The sequence below is a fragment of the Fukomys damarensis genome, unplaced genomic scaffold (genome assembly GCF_012274545.1).
Source record: "Fukomys damarensis isolate Sample0158 unplaced genomic scaffold, DMR_v1.0_HiC HiC_scaffold_11, whole genome shotgun sequence".
In the NCBI taxonomy this organism is placed as follows: Eukaryota; Metazoa; Chordata; class Mammalia; order Rodentia; family Bathyergidae; genus Fukomys; species Fukomys damarensis.
In genome coordinates this window covers 42521070-42533041 of record NW_022900923.1, presented here as the reverse complement: position 1 = coordinate 42533041, position 11972 = coordinate 42521070, and the positions used below count along the sequence as shown (strand labels likewise).

Below are 11972 nucleotides of genomic sequence, written 5' to 3'. Positions count from 1 at the left end.
AATAAAAGTTTCTTCGATATGCCAGTATTCTGACAATTTTCCAACTCTGCTTCTGGTCTTTTTCAGACTAACAATTTCACAAATTTTCCTTCCAAGTCTTAATAAAGCTTACTTTTAATGTACTTTAAGGTACTTTATTCTTTGTCTACACCCAAATACTCATCACACTCTGAGCTTAATGATAAAATAATCAAAGATCTCATAGTGTCTCAATAAGAGTGCCAAGCAAATAATGGAGCTATTAAAATGTTCTCAATCTACTTTAGTTAGAAACTCTGTGGTGTTCTAGCACTCAGAATTAGAATTCTTTTTTCTTGCTGTGCTAGGACTGAACCTAGGGCCTTGTGCTTGTTAGACAAATGCTGTACAACTAAGCTATAACCCCAGTTTCAAGAGTTAGAATTAATGAAGACATACATTAGTGTAATGGCCTTATTTTTGTGAAAACCTCCCCCTTTTTCTGCTACCCAATAGTGGAAGCTTACCTGTCAAGAGTTCCTAGTCTCTGCCTCAAGGATATGTGTAAGTCTATGCTCCAAGAAAGCAAAAGCCCAAAGCAATCACTAACTTTAGAAGCTTTAAAATACCTATACTAATATGCCACTAACAGGTCTTTACCACCGAACAGAAAGAAACATTGTCATTTTTTAATAAAAACAATCCTACAACATTTATTGCCAGAGCAGTAATAACATAAGGGTAACGAAAACAATATGAAAAAATGTTTTACAAATAATCCCAGGGCAAACCACTTAAACAGCTGCATTTTTCACACGTTATCACAATTGCCACCTCACTTCACTGCTGTCTTCTTAATTCACTCATCATTTCTAGTTGGAGACACTTTGTAGCAGAGTAATATTATCTCCTTTTAGCATGATCCGACCTGCAACAACAAAAGGCATCAGTATTCACACTCAAGTGTATACACATCAGAAATCTATTCCCAATTCAGTGTTTTCAAAATTCCTTCATTCGTGAAGTTATGTGAACATTTCAAGTGCCATATGTTGAAAGGCTTTCCAGCTCCATTAGCATATGTGCACCTTTTCAATAACCTAATGCAGGTAGGTGCTATTTTATGAAAAGTAGCTTCTATAGATTAAGTCAACTGATCATGTTTATCACAACACTTTCTAATGCTGAGTTCATGAAAATTTAGAAATGAATTATATGTCAAGTTTGGAAAATGCAGCATCTTATAAACTACTTAGCATAGTCAATGTACTAAAGACTCCACCTCCACCCACCCCACCCCCATACCAGGGAGCGAACGCAGGACCTTCTGCTTATGAGGCAGGCACAGTGCCACTGAGCTAAGTGCCTGGCCCTAAAAGACTCCATTTTGCAGTAAACAAATCTGTTCAAGTTTTATCCAACATTTCCTAAATTTGAGAATACTTTTCTGACAAATATCTATAAATATCTTCAAAACACTAGTGTTGACTGATAGTTGCTAATCACCTGCGAAAATAATTAAACTATTTCATCTCCCAGACTTTTACAGGTTTTATTAGTCTGTTATACAAGATGAACACCGATTTAACAGTTGTCAAATACTTTAGCCTAAGCAGAAATATATCGTATCACTTTTCAAAATCTATTTTCCACATATCTAACATAAGTTCAAGAGACTCATCAGGGTTTGTGAAAAAGAAAGGTCACCTAAAACCTAACTTTGATAAAAGTACCAGTGAGCTATGTATTAAGTCTTTTAACAAATAAAGACAAACTGAAAGAAAGAAGAAAAAAAAAAGACAAATTGTCTCAATAAAAATCAAGTTAATGGGATCTTAGGAGAAATGATTCATGATTTGTGATGAAATCATGAGTCTTACAGCCCTCTTGTTCAATAGGTTAAAATAAATTTTCAGCCAGGGGTAGGGATGCATGCAATTCCTGCTACTTAGAGGCAGAGGTGGGAGTATCAAAAGTTTGAGGCCAATCTGGGCAACTCAGCAGACCTGATCCCAAAATTTAAAACATAACAGCTGGAGATATAGCTTAGGAATACAGCAACTGCCTAGCATGCATGGGCCCCTGGATTCAATCAATCCCCAATGTACGTGGGTGTGTGAGGGGGTATGTGTGTGCACGTGCCTATGTGTTTCAAATGTTGACTTTCTACTACATACCAGATACCAAGTTAATTATTGAGAATATTAGGGATCAAAAAAAAGGTATGATCCATGGTTGTTGGGGTAGTGTACACCTATAATCCCAGCAGTCTGAGAGGCTGAGGCAGGAATGAAAATCCAAGACCAGCCTGGGCAGTTTAGTGATTTAGTGAGACTCTGTCTCTAAATTAAAAAAAAAAAAAAAAATGGCTAGGGATATAGCCCATTATGAAAGCCCTGAGTTCATTCAATCCCAACCAACCAACCAAAAATAAAAAAACGGGCTGGGATTTAGTTCAGTGGTTTCCCTGCCTGCCTTGCAAAGTGTAAGGATCCAAGTTCAAACCCTGGTACAAAAAATGAAAAAGCATGGCTAATGCACTTATGGAATATCTGGTCTAATAGGAAAGCATTCGTAAAATAATTACACTTCTGAATGTTTCACAACCAAGTCTTGGATCATACATATTGTGCCATTTTCTCCCACCCTAAGCAACACCAAAATAAGCCCTGGCCTCAAACTCACATTTCTTCTTCCTGTCTCCCAAGTAGCTAGGATTTTTTTGGTCACCTTCAAGTGAACTTTATTTCACACAGGATTAAATGCAAAATAATGCACTACAAGGAATAGTTCTGCTTATAAAATAGTTCATTTACACAATTAAATGAAATTGAAGCTGTATCTAATCAGAAACAATGAGAACACAAACTCTGCAATCAGAGATCATCTAGCTCTGATAGTAGATGGGTAAATTATTCACCCTTCCTAGCCATGTTTTCCTTACCAACCAAGTAGTTAGGATTACAGATATATGGCACCACGCCCAGCTGTGAAGTGAGTTCTAAAGACAAAGGGAGCAGCATATACATGAACTGGTAGTGTGAAAACTGCAAATTCAAAGAAGCAAAAGAGGACAAGAGTGGCTAAAGTTCAGAAAATGAGTCAGAGTGTGATAGAAATGTGTGGAGGGGAAATAAGGCCAGATTGCAAAGGACTTTGTAGAATACATGAGAGAGTTTTTTTCTAAGAGCAAGAAAAAAGTCAATGAAACATTTCTAGAAAGGGATGACAAGGTCAGATAGGCATTTTAAAATGACTAAACTTTGGAGAACAACCTGGAGGGGGCTGAGGTAGTTGCAAAAACAATTAATTATCTGAAAGCAAACTGGAGCCATTGAAATGCAGAGAGGACTGAATAGTTGTAAGCAGTGTGTGCGTGGTTAACTTCAGTTTGATTCTGGATGTGCTGACTTTGAGGAGCCTCTGAGACACTCTTGCAGGGGTACTAAATTAATTTACTACTAATTTATGAGCTACAGTCATAAATTTGGGGGTAGATATAGAGATGGTAACTGAGGCTGTTTTTTTGAGTGCCTAAGAAAAACCAGAGTGACAAGCAGGCATAGAACCAAGCCTCAAGCACTGTAACATTTAATGACTGGGCCTCAAAAAGTCTGAAAGAATAGGAGAGATGAGAAATGAAAACCTGAGTACAGCGATACCTTGGTTCACTAACTTAATTCTTTCCACAATTCTGGTTGCAAAGTAAAGTGGATAAGAACCAAATCAAATTTCCCCATAAGGTCAACATTAAACCTAACCACAGAATTTGATTTGGTCCTTGTACATTTCAGTTTGCAACCAGAACCGTGCACTAAGGTAGCACAGTACTATTTGCCAGAGCCAAGGAAATAAAGTGTTTTAAAGGAGTGGCCAACAGTGCCAAATTCTGTTTAGAGTGAAATAAAATGAACACTAACACTGAGCATTATATTTAACACCATTAATCTTTGATGACCCTGGTGAAAAGAATAGAAACAGAAGCAGAAACAGAGTAGGGTAAGGAGTAAGTGGCAGAGAATAACTTAAAAGTGTATCTCTCGCTCCAGAAATAACTCCTCAAATGTTAATAAATTTAAACATGAATTGAGTTGCAATTCATTCCATACTGAGTAAAATGAACACTTCTAAATTCTGCAAGATCACTGTATTTCTTACCCAGTTGTTTTCTTGACTTTGTTTTAGAATGAATTTCTTCTGCATCATCTAACACAAGATTCATGTATTCATCAAAGCCCTAGAAAAATAAGTCAACTGAAAATTATTTTCAAGTAAAATCATATCTAGACCATGCTACGTTTTTTTTTTTTTTTTTTTTTTTTTTGGTACTGGGGATCGAACTTGGGACCTTGTGCATGCAAGGCAGGCGGCGGAACCACTGCCCTAGACCATTTGAAAAGATGATGTAGCCATCCCTCTGGTGATCTTCCAGCTGAAACACCTGAAGCCTCTTTTACAATAAGAAAAAAATAACCAAGAAAGTCAGTATGTAGTACAAATTACTTAAACCTTTTGGACTTAGTATTCACTGGATACAGCAGCAAGCCATCCTCTCTCTTTTATAACCTATCCAATATACGCTATTTTATGTATGTATATGAATTATCTTCTATTGCCACTGCTCTCCCCATGTTCTCTACAAACTACTATGTTTGCCAACAGGTAATTAAGGAAAGGGAGAGTAATAGAACCACTGATTTCTACGCAGAATACCAAAGTATCCTAACATAATGCTTCCCATATTTTATTTTTCTTTAAAACATTACTAGGGTTGGGAATGTAGCTCATTTGTAGGGCAAATGCTCAGCATGAATAAGGCCCTGGATTTGATACTCATCACCACCAAAAAAACAAACAAACAAACAAACAAAAAACAAAAACAAAAACACTACTTAGGACATCTTGCTGTCCTGGAAATTTTTTTTTTTTTTTGTTTTTGTGAGACAGGGTCTCACTATGTAGTGAGACTGACCTGGAACTCACTATGTAGCCCAGGCTGGTCTCAAACTCACAGCGATCCTCCTGCCTCAACCTTCCAAGTGCTGGGATTACAGGGGTGCGCCCCTACGCCCGGCCTGTCCTGGAAATCTTAACTAACCCCACCAGTTCTATTTGGGTGTCACTAACACAAAGTTGGTACTGCATTAACCCCCACCCCTCTCTTTTGTCCCTTCCCTCCAATATATGCTGGGATTAGGGGTGCACCCCTACGCCCGGCCTGTCCTGGAAATCTTAACTAACCCCACCAGTTCTATTTGGGTGTCACTAACACAAAGTTGGTACTGCATTAACCCCCACCCCTCTCTTTTGTCCCTTCCCTCCAATATTAGAATCCTTGTTTAAACTACTTTTAAGTTTATTTACTCTTATTTTGCATTATCCAACCTTTAACACCTAGAATAGAAAAAAAAGGCTAAATACTATGCCCTGAGAAGTTTTCCTTGGGGTAGGTCTTTTAACTTTTTATACACTGCTCTAGGTGGCCATTCTCTGTAAAGTCAGTCTATTAATAAACAGCTCTGTGAAAAACAGCCTGGGTACTCACAATAATACAGCCCTCTATCCGCATATTCACTTGCTCATAGAGCCACACCTGAATCCGGGATCTCTGAAATAGTCACACAAAAAAAATATGTTTAAAAAAGTAAAGCCCTAATCACTTTGATCAAACAACAGAGATATGAAACTCTAAACATCCTAATGACTACAAGCTAAGAATTTCAACTAATGAGCCCACATCTAAGACTTGGTAATCAAGACTGGTAACCTGCTAAGAAATGTTTTCTTTTAATAAATGCTATGCTGAGACTGTCCAAGCTATTAATTTTCTTGTGACCTTAAGAAGTAATTGTATTTCTCTCCTGTCTCTTTTTATATTTTGAGGCAGGATGTGGCTAAATTGTCCAGGCTAGGTTCAATCCTGCCTCAGCCTCCCAGACTATTGGGATTATAAGCATGTGTCATCATGATTCAGTTTTAACTCCTTCCTGCTTCCAGTCTCAATACACTCATAGTGAAAACTGGTGATAGTTTAACGTAAATAATAATTCCTTCTTTCTTATCTGCCACAGCAAAATATAGGTCCAAAAGAAAATAATTTCTAGGTTCTCAGTTTTCCATGTTTCACACTTAACAATGAGGGGAAGAAATCTTCAATTCTGAGGATTAAAATTACAATGGCTTAGGGCCAGGGATTTAGCTCAGTGGCGCTGTGCTTGCCTAGCAAACATAAGGTCCTGAGTTCGATCCCCAGTACCAAAAATAAACAACAATGGCTTGGAGAGCATGGTGATGTATTCCTGTAATCCCAGCACTTGGGAGGCTGAGGCAGAAGACTGCTGGTGGGTTCCAGGTCAGCCGAGGATACACAATGAGTTCAAAACCACAATGAACTACATACTAAAACCCTGTCCTGAAAAAAAATTAATAGCTTAAAACAAATTTATTTTTCAATTGTTACACAAAATTTAGGTTGCTAAACATCTCTCTAAGAATAGTAGTTGCCACTAACTCCTAAATCTACCCCTTCCCCTGCCTTTTTTAGTATCTGTTTTTTTTTTTTAGGTGTCCTTCCTTCACTGAAGTTTTCCAACAAATATTCAACAGTTCATTACGACCTGGTTTAAGGTGATTAGTTTTTTTCTTTCCCTGAGTACAGAAGCAGGAAAGTTTACAATGGCCTAACTATAATCACTATCATCGAAAGTACCAATACCAGGGCTGGGGATGGAGTTCAGCGGTGGAGCTGGCCTTTCATGGATGAGGTCCAGGGTTCAATCCCAGCACCACCATATCAATAAAAGGTACCAAAGCACAAAGGCCAATGTTGTGGGCCTGGGATGTGCAGCTGAGGCACCAACGCTTGCCTGGCAAGCGCAAGGCCCCGAGTCTGATTCCTGGTCCGGGCGGGGATGGAATCGAAATGCCATCGTTGTATCTGCCAATAAACTCTGTGGCGTGTTTTAGTTCTTTCAAAGGAATGATGACACAATCTGCATGCTTGGCGTTGGCACAGACATACATCAGTTCATTACAGAAGACCTCTTGTAATCTTTTCCCTCAATTATCCTTCCAATCTCCGGAGCTGCATCTATTTTTAAACTCTAAAACACTGTAATCAGTAAAGCTGATACAAATAGCCAAACACATTCAACTTTTGCTTAAGTAGCGGTTACGAAGCAATTAAACGACTTACGTACATTTTGCAAGTATCTGAAGATGAGATTCTGCGCCACAGGGGTTAAGGAAAAGAGTATACAGCAGACTCTCCTCACTGAAAACCGCGGGTCGACCCAACCCCATCTCATCTGTTTTCTGAAGGAGAAGTCGGGAGTCTACACAAGGCAGGCTGAGAAGCGCAACCACACTGAGGACTCCCCTTCCCACACTCTAATTCTCCTAGACCTAGAACCTCCTTGTTGCCGACATATTCCTCGTTAACTCCCGTTCTCACTCAGCAGCCACTTCAAGTTGTCTTCCCCCACCTCCCCCCGCCATTCCCGCGATCCCTTCAGGGTCAGCCCAAGCCCACGTCCCATTATAGATCCTTTCCATGCCCGCGCTTTCTCTCCGGTCCGGTCGCCCCGGTGGCTCATGGGACGGAGGCCCGCACTCCGCTCCTTCAGGTCTGCGCTTTCGCCCCCAGCCTCCCGGCCCCAAATCCCTGGTTCTGACATGTGGCGCAGGATACGATGGGCTGCACCATCACCTTCTGCACTTTCTGGCCCTGGCCCCGGTACGCCATGGCAAAATCTCACAAAGACCACACCAAGGACCACGTTACCTCAAACGGCAACTTCCGGAATTAAGAACCGGAAGCGGAAATGTATGGCGGAAAGAGGCGACCTGGGCGGCTCCTGAGAAGTGCCTCTCTATCCACGGAAGCGAGAGGGGCTTCGTAACCTATTCTCTATGCTCGATAGCCTCCGGGGGAGGCCAAACCGAGGCAATTATACTTTGGCACATGGGCCTATCCTATAGCGCCACCTGGAGGGAGAAAGAGGAGGTGCCGAGGGGTTTGAGCCCAAGAGGTTTTTCTTTTTTTTTTGCGGAACTCTGGGAGACTGAGACGGGAGGATCACAAACTCAAGTACAGACTGAGCAATTTCTGACTTAGAGAGACGTGGCCTCAAAATAAAAAATAAAAAGGGTGCGAAAGCCCTAGGTTCAATCCCTAGTGACACCAAATAAGTATATTTTAAAAAATAAACTTCCTCATGGGATTGAAGATTAAATGAAATAATGCATAGGTTCTTTTCGAACTACATGAGATCATAGTCCTGATAAACCCATGGTACATTCAAAATATCAGTTGAAAGTGCCTTAAGATAATGCTACCGAACACTGTGGCTTAACAGCAGCAAACTGGGGGGTCCTGGGTAGTGTCCCCTGGAGATTGTAAGGTTGACTCAAGCCACAGCTGCCCAGCATTTCCACAAGTATCTAGAGCACATGACTAACCTAGGAAAAGCTCAACTTTCAAAATGCAAAGCTGGGTTTCCACTGTGCCCGCGCATGTGTGTCTGTGTGTGTGTGTGTGTGTGTGTGTGTGTGCGCGCGTGTGTGTCACGCGTGCACACACATTGAGGAAGCCTCCTTACTGTTAAAACATAGAGGGACTGGAATGAATGAGTAGATGTGAATTAGTAGTGAGCCCACTTGGTGTGAAATTTCATTGAATTGGAAAACTCACTGTATAATAAGGAAACTGACACTCAGAATCGAAGGGACTTGCCTGAGGGGGCGACCACCTACAGAAAAAAGCAGAATCAAAATTTGCTTAAGTTCTTTTTAACAAGAACACCATAGTACCAACCTTGTAAAAGTACTGAGATGAAAGTTATTTTTAAAATACAAAAAGCTGCCAGATGTAGTAGTGGTGGTGCATTCCTGTAATCCCAGCACTTGGGAGGCTGAGACAGGAGGATTGTTGCGAGTTTCAGGCCAGCCTGGTTACATAGTGAGTTCAAGGCCAGTCTGAACTACATAGCAAGGCCTTGTCTCAAAAAAACCAAAAGAAAACAAATTTAAACCTAGATTTTATCTCCATTGTTTTATTTTTAATTGTCTTGTTCTCAGTTTTATGTTCTGGCTGGGAATTTGTTTGTTGTTGTTGTTTTGTTTTGTTTTTGAGATGGTCTCCCTATGTACTTCAGGCTGGCCTTGAACTCACTATGTAGCCCAGTTGGTCCCTAACTCTGAGTGATCCTCCTGCCACTGCCTCCCCAACTGAGATTACAGGCTCTGCCACTAGTATAGTTAGAAACAATAGAGCTGAGAAAGTCACTTACTTTATCCATTTACATTTAAACAGCACTCTAGGGTCATTTCACCTTTCATTATAACAAGAGAAGAAAACAAAAACTCAACTCAAGAGATCACACTGAGCTCTAGGAAAGCACATGGGCATTGCCTCTCCTAGCTTGACCTTTAGCCAACTCTACCCTATTCCCACCTCATTATGGAGTCCTAAATATACACTACATGTCATGCATTAAGATCAGAAGCCTACCTTTATAATCCCAGCACTCGGGAGGCTGAGACAGGAGGATCTCTGTGAGTTCAAAACCAGCCTGGGATACATAGTGAGTTCCAGGTCAGTCTCAACTACATAGTGAGATCCTGTCTTAAAAAAAAAAGAAAGATAGAGGTACAAGATCCCAACAATGAATGTAACTGTACTGCTACCCTAAAATGTACCAATAAACTCAATTAAAGCTGAAAAAAAAAAAGAAAGAAAGAAATAAAGAAAGAAAAGGCCTAGAATAAGCTTCGGGATGAGCACTAGTATTGGGAGCCCCTGCGACGACACAGTGTCCTGTCCATCATTCCTGTCAATCACACCTAGAAATTCAGAGGGCGGTGTCTAGGGCGGGGCCTGGCCTTTAAACTCCGCAGGTTTCCTTTTAGCCCCAAGCTGCTTGCGGTGGCGGCGGGCCTAGCACTGTTCCTTTTTGTTACCTCGCACCTTTCTCATTCTGTTGTCTTTTGTCGGCAAAGACTTGCCCTGAGTACAGCTTCCTGTAATGCCAGCACCCCCAGCTTCTAGTTGGTCTGTAGAAGAAAGAGAATAACTACCCAAAAATGATAAAAATATTTGCATGGCTAAACATTGAGCATTACTCAGGTGGCAGTCGCCTGTCATCCCAGCTCGGGAGACTGAGACAGGAGGATTTAAGTTTGAGGTCAGCCTGTACCATTGCAAGACGCTGCCTCAAAAGAACAAAAGAAAGAAAAAGGGCTGGGGATGTAGCTCGCTACAACCTGGGTTCAATCCCAGTGCTGCCGGGCAGTGGGCAGCGGGCAATGTGTGTGTGTGTGTGTGTGTGTGTGTGTGTGTGTGTGTGACAGAGAGAAAGAGAGAGAGGGAGGGAGGGAGGGAGCGAGAGAGGCCCAGACCATAATAAGTAAAAACAAAAGGTCTGGGGGAAAGTTTGCATTACATTAGACAAATAGTGAATGGGATTAACATATAGTGATCGCCTCAATAGGATGCTGTTTTCCCTCCTACTGCTGTGTAAGAAGTACTGAGATAGGAGATCAGGGCCCAGCAAAAACGGGCTGGGTAGTGGTTGTGTCTTGTTAGTTACCAAATCCCGGACACATGGGCAGAACAGCTCCCAAAGCCCTGCGTGAACTTCTGGAGGGAATTCCAGGAGGTTCTCAATAGGATGGCCTGGACCTAAGGTCAGCACGAGGTCAGCACCACCTCTCAGGACCCGGATGTAGAAGTTCTGGCGGTTTCCTCGAGATTTAGTCAACATCAAAGGACACATCGAAGCCACGAAGGCTTTGCTCTCGTAACTTTATATGGTAGCCCACGCTGTTTCTCAGATGTGGCATGTACTTTTATTTTGCTCCCTCTCACTCGATTTACTCAGTCCAAGCTCACTCTGCAGAGCAGGTTTCTCTCCCACGCTTCATTTTTGCTTTCCTGAATAAACCTTGCCACTGCTTTTTGCTTGTTTCGTTCAACCCTTTGTTCTGGGTGAGAAGAAACTGAAATCCAACTCCAGAAGGAGAGTCAAGCTATCCGGAGTGTTTAGTTGGAGAGCCACTAGAAACGAGACACTGGATGACAATATCACCATTTTGCCTAAAACTGTGACTGTGGGTCGGGAATTTGGGCAGGCTCTCAGCTGGGCCATTTTTTTGATCAGAGTGTAAAGCCTCGTAGGACTGGCCTCCCCTGGGTCCAGGTTCATCTCCGTGTGGCCACAGCCCTCGCTATGCGGTTTGCCCAGCAGGATTGTGTACTTTCTTCTGTGTGGGGCTCAGACCTTGAAGAGGCCAAGGCTGAAGCCAGCATCATCTCAAAGGCCGGTCCTGGAGCAGCCCAGGCCAGATCTGAGGGCTGGAAAAACTGAGGCCTCATTCCGTTCCGCCCTCCAAAGTTTTGACTTTATTGTTACAAGGAGGATCCCAAGATGCAGGACCAATATATGTGGTCTCACATGTCACCATGAAGGCATGAAGAGGTCACAACAAAGAAGTGATGACAGGATTTGGAGTAATCCAGGAGAGGCTGGCCAGGAATTCAGGAGGAGGTCAGAAGGGTCAAGGGGGTGTGACTGGGTCGCAGAAGCCACTTTTTTTTCTTTTCAGTGCTGGGGATTGAACCTTGCACTGAGCTACACTCCCAGTGTCTGTCTGTTTCTATGTCTCTCTCTGACAGGGCGTCACTACATTACTAAATTGTCTAGGCTGGGCTTGAACTTGTGATCCTCCTGCCTCAGCCTCCCATAGTGCTGGATGACAGGCCTGTACCACGTCTGGCTAGACCCCCACCAAATCTCCAGCCTTTTTGAGATGGGGCGGGGGTTGCTAAATTGCCCAGTGTGGCCTTGAACTCCAGATTCTACTACTTCAGCCTTCTCAGTAGCTAGGCTTACAGGCATCTGTCACCATGCCCTGCTATCTCCAATCTGGTTTTTTTTTAAGAACTCTTTAAAAAATTCAAATACTGCCTTGCAAGCACAAGGTACCAAAAAAAAAAAAAAAAAAAAAAAAAAAAA

The 11972-nt window shown here is 41.9% G+C and overlaps 1 protein-coding gene across 1 annotated transcript; it reads right to left on the bottom strand.

Moving 5' to 3' along the window:
* Positions 1–221: 221 nt before the first annotated feature.
* On the bottom strand, positions 222–7782 carry Snrpe (small nuclear ribonucleoprotein polypeptide E). The gene is made up of 5 exons (XM_010645023.3): positions 7649–7782; positions 7158–7184; positions 5504–5566; positions 4117–4195; positions 222–886 (listed from the first exon to the last, which is right to left on the bottom strand). The coding sequence occupies exons 1-5, from the start codon at positions 7700–7702 to the stop codon at positions 831–833; spliced, it is 279 nt and encodes a 92-aa protein (XP_010643325.1). The 5' UTR covers positions 7703–7782; the 3' UTR covers positions 222–830.
* Between the last annotated feature and the right edge of the window lie 4190 nt (positions 7783–11972).

Excerpts from the sequence above, each read along its gene's own strand:
- Snrpe (XM_010645023.3), bottom strand. The coding sequence starts at position 7,702 with ATGGCGTACCGGGGCCAGGGCCAGAAAGTGCAGAAGGTGATGGTGCAG. Across the intron at positions 5,567-7,157 it reads TCTTCAGATACTTGCAAAAT|AGATCCCGGATTCAGGTGTG; the intron begins GTACGTAAGTCG and ends TGACTATTTCAG. Across the intron at positions 4,196-5,503 it reads GGATAGAGGGCTGTATTATT|GGCTTTGATGAATACATGAA; the intron begins GTGAGTACCCAG and ends TTATTTTTCTAG.